The sequence below is a fragment of the Polypterus senegalus genome, chromosome 6, assembly GCF_016835505.1.
Source record: "Polypterus senegalus isolate Bchr_013 chromosome 6, ASM1683550v1, whole genome shotgun sequence".
NCBI lineage: Eukaryota > Metazoa > Chordata > Cladistia > Polypteriformes > Polypteridae > Polypterus > Polypterus senegalus.
This window is the reverse complement of record NC_053159.1, coordinates 123633504-123649618: the sequence shown is the minus strand read 5'-3', so window position 1 is coordinate 123649618 and position 16115 is coordinate 123633504. Positions and strand designations below refer to the sequence as shown.

The 16115-nt window shown below is 37.4% G+C and overlaps 1 protein-coding gene across 1 annotated transcript in view; it reads right to left on the bottom strand.

The window, feature by feature from the left end:
* The window catches only part of med13a (mediator complex subunit 13a), a 229515-nt gene that overhangs the window by 27171 nt on the left and 186229 nt on the right, over positions 1-16115 (bottom strand). Inside the window, exons 18-27 of the mRNA XM_039757031.1 lie at positions 15774-15997; positions 14621-14807; positions 12478-12859; positions 7802-8015; positions 7346-7537; positions 6856-7079; positions 6054-6196; positions 5678-5836; positions 5043-5216; positions 4427-4578 (exon numbers count right to left, since the gene is read on the bottom strand). Of these exons, the coding sequence (XP_039612965.1) occupies positions 4427-4578; positions 5043-5216; positions 5678-5836; positions 6054-6196; positions 6856-7079; positions 7346-7537; positions 7802-8015; positions 12478-12859; positions 14621-14807; positions 15774-15997 (2051 nt within the window). The remainder of the gene's footprint in view (positions 1-4426; positions 4579-5042; positions 5217-5677; positions 5837-6053; positions 6197-6855; positions 7080-7345; positions 7538-7801; positions 8016-12477; positions 12860-14620; positions 14808-15773; positions 15998-16115) is intronic.

The following is a 16115-nucleotide window of genomic DNA, read 5'->3' as shown; positions in this document are numbered from 1 at the left end:
ACTGTATTTAAGCATGTGTTGAGCCGCTCCCTGTTCATTGTTCTCAGTCAGATGTGCGTGCTTTATCTGTGATCTTTTTGTGCTCTACAGTATTTTGTGCGCTTTTGCAGTTAACCATGGCTTCTAAGCAAGTGAAGAGTGGTGAGAAGAAAGTTTTACAGAAAATTGAAATCGAAGAAGGAAATTATTGAAAAGTATGAGGGTGGCATTCGTGTTACTGATCTTGCTGCAGAGTACAAGAAGTCAAAACCTACGATTTCGACTATTCTAAAGCAGAACGAATCTATTAAAGAAGCTGATGTTGCAAAAGGAGTTACAGCGTTAACCAGGCAGAGGCCTCAAGTGCTGGAAGAGGTGGAAAAACTGTTTACCAGTTTACTCATTTACCAATTTGAGAACCCTCGTGCTTTCAAGCAGCACAATGTAAACAAAGCCAGAGTGCCAGTGATGTGGAGGGCAAACACGAAGGGTTGGGTCACAAGGACTTTGTTTTTGGAATGGCTGCATGAGGCTTTCGCTCCCAACCAGCTTAACAGCTAAAAACACCACAAACCCAAGAAATCACACAAGAGAAAACACCTGAAGGAAAACAGTGCATGCTCGCGTGCTGCTGAGAGAGAGAGAGAGAGAGAGAGAGAGAGAGAGGGCTTGCGTGCTGCAGAGAGAGAGAGAAAGGGTGTGTGCTGCTGAGAGAGAGAGAGCGAGGGCGCCTGCTGCTGAGCAGGGAGCCTGGGTGTTTGTGTCAGTGTTATTCAATGTTTTTACATTAGTTTACTATTACACTGTGCATTCTATGGTGTAATTAGCTATATTTGTGCTTAAAAATCTTTAAAAAATATATTTACATACAGTTCGTACGGTCTGGAACAGATTAATTGCATTTACATACAATCCTAAGGGGGAAATTGCTTCGGTTCACGACCAAATCGGTTTACAACCAGAGGTTTGGAACGAATTATGTTCCTGAACCAAGATTCCACTGTATATGGCATTTGTAGTCTAAATCACAATCTCATTGTATGGGTGGTTACCTAACAAGTAACGCTTGTGGTTGGTCTGTAAGTCAGCAAACATCCACCACGGCGCCCTCTTCAGTTGCGAGAAGCAGCTCATAGAATGTTGCATAGCTTTACTGTCAAATAACGCAAGGAGTACGCGACACGTGTTTCGCCCTAATGCTGGGCTCATCAGGTGAACCTCGGACGTCAGCGTCAGAGGCGAAGCCTCTTTACGTTGCACCACGGTGTGTCGGTTGTTTATTTGACAGCATATAGAGCCATCCCCGAGAGGGGGTGCAGTGAGTGTGTACGCCTGATGAGCCCAGCATTAGGGCGAAACACTAAAGAGAAGGTGGCCTGACACTACTTTTAAATTTTTTTACTGGACAGCAATATACACCATAAAGACCTAGAAATCGGCACAACTTGATGAATTTACACCTGCCTGGACAGCAATGAAAATTAAATTGTCATGTTCTGCTTTGTGCCCTAGTAAAAACTAACTTTTGTTAACAAATCAATAATCTAATCATCCAACAATCACTCATAATATGGAAACAATGCAGGAGGTACTTTAAGGCAGAGAAGCTTCTCAAATTACTCAGTATTTAATCTTTGGAAAATTCTTGTGAGCTGCATATAATCAATTGGCATCTTATGAACAATTAGGCTTCACATTTAACTTTCCAGCAACACAACTTTCTCACTATTTTAAAATTAGAAATTTTATTAAAAGAAACATAACCAATTTTCCAGATTTCCCACTCATTAATGTCTCAGGGGCAATACTGAACAGTCTTGAAGACTCAGACAGCACTTCAACAATATATAAAAACATCATAAAGAATATGGTGGGAAAAGGACCTTTCTATTAACATCTCAGAAAAGTAGTGGAAGGTCAACCATACCTAAAATATACTCTAGCTCTACACGCACTAAGCAATAGTTCAGCTTAAAATCTTATATTGATCACAACTGTCTCTTAAAATCTTCCAAAATGAATCCAGGACAAGATCCAACTAGCGAGCATTACCATCTAGCTCTAGCATCAGTAAGACATATATTTTGAGGATGTACCAAATTAACAATTTTGGACAAAAATCTTTATATACGGATCGGAAGCCTTTGTGTCCGTCCTAACCGATTTACAGCTATATTTGGAGTACAGTAATCCCTCGCTATATCGCGCTTCGACTTTCGCGGCTTCACTCTATCGCGGATTTTAAATGTAAGCACATCTAAATATATATCACGGATTTTTAGCTGGTTCGCTTTCTGCACAATGGGTCTTTTAATTTAGGTTACATGCTTCCTCAGTTTGATTGCCCAGTTGATTTCATACAAGGGACGCTATTGGCGGATGGCTTAGAAGCTACCCAATCAGAGCATGTATTACATATTAACTAAAACTCCTCAATGCTAAAAGATATGCTTCCCGCGTGGCGCTTGTTTTGTTTGCTTCTCTCTGTCTCTCTCTGCCTGACGGAGGGGGTGTGAGCAGAGGGGGCTGTTTACACAGTGGCTGTTTGCCTAGAAGATAGGACGCTCCTCTACAAAATGCCGCTTTATCGCGGTGCTTCTGTATACTTAAAAGTACGTAATGATTTTTGATTGTTTGCTTTTCTTAGCGAGCGCTGCTCCTTTGAAGATAAGATATGTTTGCATTCTTTTAATTGTGAGAAAGAACTGCCATCTCTGTCTTGTAATGAAGCACAGTTTAAACGTTTGACTAAAGGGTGTTATTTCATGTCTAGAGGGCTCTAATAATGTTAACAGTGTGGGAGAGTTTATAAGGGCTTAAAATATATAAAAATAACCATACAAACATATGGTTTCTACTTCGCGGAAATTCATTTATCGCGGCAGAGTCTGGAACGGATTAACCGCGATAAACGTGGGTTGACTGTACTCCCAGATGGACTATGGATAAAAGACAAATTTACTGAAATAGTCTATACCACACTACAACCATACAGACATATTTTGCTTAACACTAGAATCACTGAAGCCTACGAAAAAAGTCGTAATGCCGGGCCACCTTAAATTCCTTTGTACCACTTCATCAGTGTCTTTGTTTTGCAAATGTATCAATCAATAACTGTAGCAGGCAGCTTGCTCACATATCCCCCACCAAGGCAGCAGAAGTCAAGTCAGACACTGAAGTCTCTTTATCTGGGACTTAGTTGACTGGAATTGTATAGGGTAAATAATATATATTGTTATTCGGAATACATGCATATTCCTTCAGCGATATCTTTTACAAGTAGCAAAAATTTACAATGGGTGTTACAGACTCAAATCAAAAGTATGTTCTAATTATATAATAGTAATAATAATAATATCACCTCACTAATCAAAATGGAAAATGCAAGGAAGACCCAGGATCAACCCCTTAACCTCCCGATTCTGAAACATCCATTCTTGCCTCTAAACCAGACATGCGATTGATAAAAGGGCTTCTGTTTTTACATATTAACAGCAACATGTAAATTGAATAATTTCTTTTTCTTTGGTTATATTCTTGAATAAAGGTGTTCTTGTTTTGTTATACTTTTTTTGAAAGTATTTATTTGATATTTGGACTTCAGTCTTCACACATTATATACTTCACGTCAGCATTTTGTTTCAGTTTTAGTTATGTGTTCAACATTTCTTGCCTTGCATTTCCTGTCATCCTACATTTACCCAGATCATTATAGACGCAGAATATACATGAAATAATATAGAATTATTTGGAATATATATATATTTACCCTATACAATTCCAGGCACCTCACACCCAGATAATCAGACTTGAGCTCTAAGCATTTTGTGTCTCATTTCAGCTGCGTTGGTGAGGGATTGGATTACAGGCTGCTTGTGCTGATTGACACATTTGCAAAACAAAGACACTGATGAAGAGGTGCAAAAGAATTTAAGGTGGCCTGGCATTACGACTTTTTTCATAGGCTCCAGGGATTCTACAGTAGTGTTTACTGGATAACTTATTAAAAGTTATATTTTTTGGGGAAAAAAAAAAATCTAATTCTCGGCTAGAGGATATGTCTAAAACTTTAAAACATGGCAAGACTTAATTAAAAACATTTAGAACATACATACATATACATGGAGAAATGTTTTTTGTTCTCCTCTCTCTCTCGGTTAGAATATGAACTCTTGTTTTGTTAGGTTTTGTTTATTCTATGTTTTCTTTTAAATCTCTGGTGTTTTTTTAGATTGATTCAGACGTTTTTGTTAAATAGGTTTTACAAATTGTAGCTGTGTGTTTGTATACTATGATTGTATACAATTTCTAGAAATAAAATTAATACAAAAGTTGCGTGTTTTCATTACTTATTATTTTGACTCTAGGAAGAATTATACATAAAAAATACCTTATTTTTCACTCTGTTATAAATGCTGTGGGGGTTGGGGTGGTTTGAACTTACCTTAGTTCCATCACCCCCATGGGGGTAATGAGAGCCTGGTGAATGCACAGGTGACGTTGTTGGGGATGCAGGCAAGATACTTATAATGTCTGGGTCAACAAGGTCATCACCCGTGTCAAGCAATTCAAAAATACCCATTCCATCTGATCCATCTGCGAAAAGGAAAATGAATGGGGGGAAACAATAAGCTACAATATTCACTTTAAAAGGTTTTCTGATGTTAGTGTTCATCACTACCAATGTCATCATGACAGAAGTTAAACTGGTATTTTATTTAGATCTGTGAAAAATATATACAGTATCTAGTAAATAGACAGTTTTTCAGGCTAGTTAAACTCTGATGCTTATTTTACATGATGGATTGAGGTGTTTAGATTAAGAGTCACTGCTGCAGTATGGAAAACCAAATACTATCTGCTTTCTGCTACTTTTTAATGAAGCCTAAAATATGAATTAAGTAAATTATTAACATATTTCTATGTTCTAGATTAAATAAAAATTGTATTTCCATAGAAAAATTAGTCTTCCCACTATAACGTACTTGGTTTTTCTGCTCAGAATCACACTTATTCAGTCTGAATGCCTGTAACAATATCTTATATAAAATAAAGCTAACCATTGTTGGTATTAAATGCCAGGTCTATATTCTCTGGGGTATAAGGCCGAACCAAGGATGATGTAGGGAATACCAGGATGTGTGTACAGGAAGTGTCTTGAGGAGTATTCAGCTGAGACGTCTGCATGTTCAGAGTTGTACTACGACCAAATACTGAACCAGTCGACACAGAATCTGTACATAAGAGAGGGGAAAATGGCAATTAGGTGTAAACTAGTACCATTCAATATTATTCTTATATGGTCACTGCTTTACAAAAAGACTGATAAACATTTCCGAATTGGTCCATCTAAATACTCTACATAGTAATAACTTTTCAAACTTATTAGTCTCAAGACACTTTTTTTCATGAACAAATGTAATTTTGACATTTTCTTTCATTTTGGATAAAATGAACAATAAACAAGTGCATTATGTTTGTGAAGCAAGAACAACTGTTCGGTACAATTTGGTTTTATGGTGGGAACATCCACTGTAGATTGATAACTACAGTATGTGCTTAAATGGTAGTAATTAAAAATTATTATACCTCTGACATCTGCTTTATAGTAGTGAGAGCTTAAATAAAAACAAAATCTAGAAAACAAATCAAGAGAAGCAATCGCATTATTTACAAATCCCTGTAGTATTATTACCTGGCATAATAACGAAAGACCCTTGTGCTTCCATGGCAACAAGACAAGCACTTAGAACACTGGGGGAATCAGCTGCAGAGATTCCACACATTCGGCACATGTCCTTCAGCCTCTTGCTGAGTGACTGAAGATTTCGGCGACTGAGCAGAATACTCCAGTCTAAAATGAAGATGAACACAATGTTAGAAGTTATTTAACAGCTGTAGGATGTATTAAATGTAGTGCAGCTTTTAAGAGGCTCATTATAGTTAAAATATAACCAAAATACCAGGCTAACAAAACCTTTGAATCAGGTTTCAAGTGCATTTTTTAAAGGAGGAATACAATCATGTATATAGATGTAAAGGATGAGCAGCAGTTTAGGTACATCACTTGCCTCTCAGCTCTCCATGACCTATTCTTCCTAATCGTCCAATAACAACCCTCCATGGTAGTGAAGTCATCTGAACAAGGCCAACACACCACTCCCAGAGTTTCTGTAGACCCATTCTTCGAGCTGATCCCTTTTTCCTTCGAGCTCTAAACATAAAAAGAATGATTTAATAAATAAAGGAACATGTTGACAATTTACAGATTTTGAGTCAATCACTACCATTAAACAGTCACAAAGTCCAATCATTTTATTTCAATAAAATACAAATCAAGTCAAGTGAAATCAAAAAACACATAAATGTAAAGAAAGAGAACCTTAAATATTCATACTTTACCTGAAATTATAAAACCATACTCAGGATTTCAGTCTACTTGTACAGGACATATTTAAATATTCACTCAACCCGACCAGTTTGAATTTGTCATAACCTAACTGAATCAATAAAATATGGGAAAACTGAAATACCAACAGGCATAGAGAGAAAAAACAAACTCCACACAGACAGTCATGAGGGTAGGATTCTTTACCGGTCCTATGATACACAGAGTACAAAACACTTCAATTAAATACAATCATACCACATAGACACTGCACCTAGACCCCATATTTTTGTGTAGTGAGCCCCCCATGGCTTCAAGCGGAGCCTAAACTTATTATGCAGGTAAACTCAAATGTAGTCTTGCTGAAGTCAGGCACATAATATACACACCTGTAGATAAGCATAAGTTAAGCTTGCTTAAGACTGGTTGGGAATGATCAGCATTAGTTTGCACTGTCTATAACAGGGCCCACTGTAGGTACACACCTGTTAGGAACATCAATGTTGATAATGCACGTTTCCAGCAATTCTCCATAGAGGTCAGTGCAAGTTGCAAGAAGCCATCTTTGATCGTGTGACAGACAGTATCCCACAAACAGCACATTGTACTTCTGAGCTACTTCCCCAAAAGTCTCTCCAAGATCAGTTTGTTTATCTTTGACAGGGGCTAGGATGAATGGTGGTGTATATAGTTTTACACATTCAGGTCTCTAAAATAAAAATCAAGAGAGTTTACTACTGAGTACAAAGACCAGGCACACACAGCTATTCAAGAAATCAAGTAAAACTAAACCAGAAACCAATAAACCCTACTGTCAATAATATTGGTAGCTGCTTTAAAATGCTAAAAAGTGTAATGTAAGCACTGAAATCTATATAGCCATCTATAACACACAATTAAATACAAACTTCTTTGTACTGACAGTCACATGACTCTGAATTCAGCAGAAACTGAACAAAATTTTCAAAAACTTACTTCTGGACTTTTCAGAGAAGAGTCTAAGGCCAGGCCAGGTCCAAAACCAGTTAATGTTTTCACATTAGTAGAGGAAGGAAGTGGCCTTCGGCACTGAGTGAAAACAGCAAATGCCAGAGACTTCAAGTGTTGAGCATAGATGTTCCGGTCATCACTCTTCACTGGCTGTAGAAGGTACTGACATGGAATAATCTAGACAAAGACAGACAGACAGACACAAGAGTAAAAAGAAAAATTATTTCATTGGCAAGGAGTACAAGTCAAGTTGATAAGAGATTCATATTAAACAGGTTATATCAAAACCAAGTAAATACACTGTTTAATGGTTCTTTTGGCTTTTGTCTACCAGTTATTATGAAAGTCTGACCCTAAAAACAGCACTTTAAACTGCAAATAAATCAAAAATTGCAAGACCTTAAAATCAAGATTTTGTTAGAACAAGTTCAACATTCATACCTGCACAGAAACTGCACTCTTCACATGAGATGGTAAGAACTGGATCATTTCCAAGTAACAACGAAGAAGACCTAGAGTCCACACAGAGTGCGTGTTTCCTTCAGATTCATCATATGAGAAAGGATCCACAATGTACACAACAATAGCAGGAGGATATGTTATTGCATGGGAATCTCCATCTGTAGGGACTCCAACCCTGTCTCGCTCCATAGTGCTAATAAGCAAACAAACAAACAAACAAGTAACATGCCTGTTCCATTAGTAGTAAAACAATTCATTGCAAGATCTGACAGCATTGGCTCTACATAATGAAAAGAATTTAACACTAGAAGCACCATAGCCAACACCAACTGGTGCTGTGTGTTTAAATCTTTAAATTATTTCCTCAGTGTGCATATCACACTCCTCTCTCTCCTTGACTTTTCCTAATTTTCTGAGCTGAAAATGCCCATGATATTGCAACTCTAAAATTCTGTTCCGGAAATGTGACTAATATTTTTCTTTTTCAGAAATAAATTTATATATAAAAAATATTTATTAAATAAAAATTAAGTATACCATTCGTCTTTTTTCCCCCAAAACAAAATAAAAAACAGCCATCACCATCACTCAAAAATAAAAAAAAAGTGGAAAAATGTTTAACATGGGCATGTTAATTGGGGTTCTGCTGTATTAAGAAAACAAAAGTTGCACATGTAAGCAAAAATTAAAGTCCTTAATAAAATATTCAATAGTAACAATGCAAGATTAAGAAATGAATACAAACACAACCTGATAGATCTATGTAAACAAACTAAAAGTATTAATATGCAGCTGCATTAATATATAGCAAGCCAAAGTATTTATATGGTAACACTATTAAATGCTGCTGGCAAACCTCTGGTGTCTAGTCCAGAATCAGTCCTTGAGCAGTTACATCCCCATTCTTGAAGCAGGTATTGTAAGGAAAGGCAGCACTGCAAGCATCAGTGTAAATCAGTATAACGAAACGTTATGCTCTTGCATGCTTCAACAGTTCCAGTTGTGTAGCATAAAGTGACACTTGTTTCAGATCTATTTCAATTTCTAATGAGAAATGCTAATTTGGAAAAATGATTGTGGGAGAGGATAATGTAACTGTTGCCCTGTGTATTGATCATTTTTTAAAAACTTCACAGTGCCACGGCTTTAATTGGAGCCTTGTCTTTTTATTAATAAAACACAATGGCTTCTTTTATTTGAATTTGCTTTCAATAGTCTTGCTTGATATGACCTGTATTGTACATAAACAAGTAATTATGTCTGCGTCACTGACCTAATATTACTGGGACTTGGTGCTGTTGCCTTGTCTTGCACCGTTGCCTGGGTAATACTTGGGCCTGTCGTTTACGCAAGACACGCTTATATCGATTCCTGAGCAACGCTAGGCACCAATACTGTAGGCAATTGTACAGCCTGAATAATCCTCAGGTTTAACGCTTACATGAGACACGTATATACAGTTGCATCAGTGATGCTCGAGACTAATGTTTTTAGAGCCCAAGTGACACTCGGGTCTAACGCAAAGGAGGTTAAAAGAAAAAAAGCAACCAGAGTCTTAATGCCATTCAATTCTGCTGTCTGTGATTATTATTATAGCATAGATACACTTGTAAATTATAGTAATTCAACTGCTGAGAGAAACACATTATTAGTTTTAGGACATGTAGGCTATACACAACTTGACTAATATGAATACTCAAATTTATTTATAACAAGTTGAATCCTGTGTGGACTGGACATTCTTCTTTTTCCCTAACCAGTCTGCATATGTTGCGTTATAAGCTAACGGAGCACTCAATCCCCACCACACCATTGTATTGCTTTTGTGACTAGTAACAAAGACAGCGTCCTGATATGCTAGCCACAGTAAAAATGACACATGAAAATTTGTCCTGTTTGACAAATTTCTACTGGTATACCACAAACCACTTGTTGCAGCCTTATGCTAAAATCATTTAAATTACTTTTTTCCTCTCATCTAGAAACACTCAATACCACAGAATGAAAACAGAATTTTAGAATTTTTTTTGAAAATTATCATATTAACATGTTAAGTATTCAGACCCATTGCGATGACACCTGAAAAATTGCTCAGGTGCACCCCATTCTACTGATCACTGTTGTTGGTATGTTTTTTGCACTTTGTTTGGAGACCAGTTGTGGTAAATTAAAATGACAGGACACGATTAACAAAGGCACATGCCTTCCTGGTGTTTTTTTTCTGTTTAAAAATCATGGGGAATACTGTGCTCTTGGAAACCTTCAATACTGCAGACATTTTTGTAGACTTTTCCACATCTGTGCCTGGATACAGTCCGGTCATTAAGCTCTGTTGGCAATTTCTTTGATGCATGGCTTGGTTTTGTCCTGATAAATATTACCACCTGTAGGGCCTATATAGACAGGTTTGTGCACTTTCTAATCATGTCTAATTAAATGAATTTACCACTGGTGGGCTCCAAAGCAAGGTTTAAAAACATTTAGTTGATGATCAACTGAATTTGGTGCCCCTGAGCAAGATTAAGTGTCACAGCAAAAGCATGCAATTACTTCTGCCAGTGCATACTTCAGCGTTTTACTTTTAATACATTTGCAAACATTTCACTTTGTCATTCTGGGGTATTAAGTGTTGCTTGAGGAAGGAAAAATAAATTTTAGGCATGAGGGTGTAACATAACAAAATGTGAAAAAAGTGGAAGGGGTCTTAATACTTTGCAAATGTACTGTTATTTGCACATAAATTCCTGAACCCTCCTAATTAAACTGCTCAAAAAAATTAAAGGAAGACTTTGAAAACACTTCAGAATTCAAAGGGGAAAAAAATCATGCAGGATAACTATACTGATGTGGACCGGGTAATGTGTTAGGGGAAAAAAAGGATGCCACATTGTTTGATGGAAATGATAATTATCAACCTACAGAGGACTGAATTCAAAGACACCCCGAAAATCAAAGTGAAAAAATGATGCAGCAGGCTAGTCCATTTTGCCGAAATTTTATTGCAGCAACTCAGAATTGTACTCAGTAGTTTGTATGGCTCCCCACATGCTTGTATGCATGCCTGACAACATCGAGGCATGCTCCTACAACAATAGTGTCCTGGGGGATCTAGGTCAGGTGAGCATGGGGGACAGTTAATGGTATCAATTCCTTCATTCTCCAGGAGCTACCTGGATACTCTTGCCACATGAGGCTGGGGATTGTCGTGCGCCAGGAGGAACCCAGGACCCACTGCACCAGCATAGGGTCTGGCAATGGGTCCAAGGATTTCATCCCAATACCTAATGGCAGTCTAGGTGCCGTTGTCCAGCTTGTAGAGGTCTATACGTCCCTCCATGGATATGCAGACCGTCACTGACCCACCACCAAACGGGTCATGCTGAACAATGTTAAAGGCAGCATAACGTTCTCCACGGTTTTTCCAGTCACATGTTTTCTGTCACATGTGTTCAGGGTGAACCTGCTTTCATCTGTGAAAAGCACTGGGCGCCAGTGGTGGACTTGCCAATTCTGGTATTCTATTGCAAATGCCAATCAAGCTCCACGGTGCCTGCTGAAGATAATTTTTTGTAGGGTCCTGGTAGTGGTCATCTTGTTCCTTCCTTGCCCAAACGAGCAGATACTGGTCCTGCGTATGGGTTAAGGACCTTCTACAGCCACGTCCAGATCTCCTAGTGTAACTGTCCGTCTCCTGGAATATCCTCCATGTCCTTGAGACTGTGCTGGAAGACACAGCAAACCTTCTGGAAATGGCACATACTGATGTGCCATCCTGGAGAAGCTGGACTACCTGTGCAACCTCTGTAGGGTCCAGGTATCGCCTCATGCTACCAGTAGTGACACTGACTGTAGCCAAATGCAAAACTAGTGAAAAAACAGTCAGAAAAGATGAGGAGGGAAAAATGTCTGTGGCCTCCACCTGTTAAACCAATCCTGTTTTGGGGGTTGTCTTATTGTTGCCCCTCTAGTGCACCTGTTATTAATTTCATTAACACCAAAGCAGCTGAAACTGATTAACAACCCCCCTGCTACTTAACTGACCTGATCGATATCCCAGAAGTTTCATGGACTCAATACTATACTCTGATTAAAAAGTGTTCCTTTCATTTTTTTGAGCAGTATATATTTTATAAGGTAATCAATGAAGCTGGCAGGCTTTTACTTTATGATAAAGCATATGATTTTTCCTCTTATGGCTTGTCTCCATTATCCCTTTGAAATGGAAGCAACATCTTGCTCTCTAAACTCTATATCTCTGGATGATAGGAGGTCTTGATGTAGTCTTCACACTGGCACAAACTCTTTATGTGAATAAACCAACATAACCACAGTAGAAAAAGTAGAAAAACACACACATCTGGTAAGTGAACAATCAGGTTATGGGAATTCTGCACATAAGGACAGGCAAAAATCACACATGATTAGTCAAACTCCTTACAAAAAATCATTAAGTCCTTGATTACAGAAAACTTTCAGAAGGTGCTTTATCATTTTTCTCTGAAAGCTGTAACACTGTTATGTGTCACTCAAGTATCCGCTTGTGAACTAGAAAGACTTCATGAATTATAAGTAGTTACAGTATTTTTGTTCTTGTGCAAAGTGTAAATCTTGAAAGGTGACAATGACAATCCTACATTATATTAATATAAATTCACCTCTCAGGAAGCTCTGTAGAAAGCTGCTGCGGCGGTAAAGATCCAGATGCATTATCCACACTCAGGCTGTTGTTGCTGTTTTGGCTACTTGAAGGCTGTCCATTCTGTGACTGGGTCCCCTGCACAGACATTCCCCCAAAAGGTGGAAATGAGCCAGCTTTGGCAGACTGCATCCCTCCACTCATTCCTGATGCTGATATAGGTGTGGCTGTGCTGGTCATAGTGGTGTTGGAAATGCTAGAGCCACAAGACATCAGATTATTTGTTGTGCTACTGCTTCCACCCGTTTGTGTCTGAGTAGATGAGGCCTGGTTGCTAGAAGCAGATGGGATCTGCTGAGTGAGCAAAGAACTATCAAGTGAAAGTGAAGCAAGATAAGGACCTGCAGGGAGAAAAAAAGGAATTCATAATTATAGGCTTTGTTACCATGCAGTACACAATTTTGGCATTAAACAAATGAAGAATGCTATCTTTGTATTAATTTACAAACCCTTGCTCACCATGAAAACAGGTATACAAAATGATGGGTTCCTGCACTTTAAAAAGCAGTTAAATATCAACAATGTAATTTATATTTTTTCCAAACAACTTTGTGTTTTGAATGCTTTTCCGAATAATTGATCACTCATGTAATCCTGTACACGTTTCTATGAAATTGTTACTACTTAAAAATCTTGAAACAGCATTAACATATTTTCCAATATGTTTGAGAATAAAAGGCAACAAAAACAGATAAAACTTACATTCATCCATCCATCAGCCAACCCGCTACATCCTAACTACAGGGTCATGGGGGTCTGCTGGAGCCAATCCCAGCCAACACAGGGTGCAAGGCAGGAAAGACACCCCAGGCAGGGTGCCAGCCCACCGCAGTAAAACTTACATACAATTGTCTATTAACAGTATGCATAAAAGCAAAGGCATAACGGTTTTAAACAGGTTATAAAATTAACGAATTGTGCAGAAATTTACTGCATACTCAATACAAAAAGTGTGGCAAGTTCAATTCCAAGTTATTATTGTTGAATTCTGTCTGTTAAATATATGCCTTTTACATTGTAGGCTATTTGAACTGGGCTTCACTGATGCACCATGTGGATTTTGGTCTGCAAGATACTAATACTGGAACACATACAAACAACACAAACAATAAAAAAAGCTTTCCTGAAAACTTCACCGTTTCCTTCATAATGGAGTCTAAACCAAAATACCACTTATAAATCCCAATGTGTTCTAACCAGCACAACAGAATTGAGTTCATTCAGACACTGTGTACTTTCTTACAGGAATATTACATTTGTTGTTAAAATTGTTCCCTTCTTTGATTTAAAAACAAAAATACATAGTATTAAATAAACTGAATAACACGAACTAAGAAAACTACAAACATGTTTATAAAAAAAAAAAAAAGTGAGTCTTATTAAATCAGTCACTAACCTTTATGAATCCACAATTCTTAAAATGTGACAAGGTACAAAACATACTCATTCAATCTGTATCCATCTGTGCCAGTATACAACTTCCATCCTTAAGGCAGAGGATTTTGTAACACAACAGAGCAACACTGCTTCCGTAGCAAATAAATAAAATGATTGGTCTTTTTAAAAATAAATCGATAGTTTTATTAATTATATTGCAATTAATAAAATTTAAATTCAGTAAGACATCTAATGCAATATCTTATTAAGATCAAGTCAAATGTCCTTTCCCTAGCCATCTAGAAAGCAAGAAATCACAAGATTTACTTTGAAGTAATCAATCAGAAATACTGAGGCTTCCTTCTTAAAGGTTAGCAGATTCTCAGCTGTTTCTGAACTAGCTTGTAGGAGGGCAAAAATGCCAAGGTAGAAAAGCAGAAACTATTATTAAATGGAATGCCAGCCAGTAGTACTCAGGGATACCAGGCCAATTTAAGGATACCATGTAACCTAAAATGCACTTCCTTAAGGATGCATGAGAAAGGCAGGGTATATGGAGATTGATTCAGAAGAATATAAATTCTACACAAAACAGGGGTATAATAGAAATCAAAATGAGGTCTCTTGAGCTTTATGCTAACCACAGAGTCACTGAAGAGGAGCAGGAAGGAGGAAGTAGGGAGCAAACCATTTCCCTTTAGGTAAAGAACAGAATCTTCACTTACCCAAGTCATGTCGGCACACTTGAGCATAGAGTTTCAGCTTGGCAAAGGTATCACTGTTGCTGGCCCCTTTCAGAAACCATTCACTGACAGGATGGTCAGTAAACTTTTTGGCTGCTGTGCTTCCCACTCTGACAATCCCGTCACTGTGTACTTTGGCTATCGGGCGATGTTGACCGAGACGGCAGGACTAAAACATAAGAGAAAACATTATTGTTCATTTGTGACCCAAAATTTGGAAAATTGAAGGCATCTTAGGGTGCTCTTTGAAAAACAAAAATAGTCTGTAATGTTAAATTAACATAAAACTGAATAGTGCTTTAAAAGCATTTTGTTTAGCAGATGGAGCTCTATATTTCTTTTCGGCACCCACAATTCTGATCTAGCGAGCAAACTTGAAATTAAGCCATTTAAGAGTTTTGCCTATTTCTCATGCATATGATGTTTATAGAAATGGTGTAATTTATGAATGAATTACAATAATGAACCTTCATGGGAAAATATTCTAGAGTCTAGGGTGCCCTCCTTCCCTGGGTGCCCTCAGCATGTTATTATTTTGGTTAATAGTTAATCCAGGGCTAACTTATTATCTTTATCATAGACCGTGGAAAACATTGGCATGCACACATTAAATGACCTTAAACTGTCATTGGCTGACAGAGCTTTACTCTATTTTCCTTAAGTTTTTGCATCTGTGCATTATTTTTAGTTTAACTATCTTATATAGTCTTCAAGGAATATGTATTCTAGAACATGCAGTGGAAAATGGTTGTGAACATATTTAATGTTAGGTATAGTAAATCAAAAGAATGCTACTGCTAACTGGAGAAAAAAACCAAATGTCTGTACTTCTATATGATTAAAGAAAAATAATTAAAGCAGAACTTTATCTTTATTGGAATCTATTTCAAATAAAAGGATTTTTGTTTAGATGACCACATCAAGAAAGATTACACACACTCCAGCATATCAGTTTTTTAAAACCATATTCTATATAAGCTATAAGCATGTTCATTTTATAAGCGAAAGGCAGTATTTACTGTCAAATACTTTAGGCAATATCATAGGAATTTTCCACAGATCAAAGATAAAAAAGTTTAAGTAGCTTAACTGTATGCATGCAACATACAATGGCAAACTTTAAAGAGACATTTACCTCATAAACTGCTGTCAGATCCCGGAAGAAACTCTTCGCTCCATTTAGTAAGGCTTCGTTTTCAGGACACACCACTAGATAAGCTATATCCCTTTGAGAGCCATAAGGATCTAGTAGCAGTTTCTCCCAATAGGGTAGACCAAATGGAGATAGAACAACAAAGTCATACTCGTAGCCCATCAGAAATGTAGGAATCGGAAGAGGCTCTGGTGACTCATCAGTCCCTAATGAATAATTTAAAATATGTAAACAGACAGATCTGACAGGAGATTTTATGCAATTTGAGAGAATTACTATTTTCAGATGCAAGTTTAGGTTAATTATGTAACCAAAATATATTTA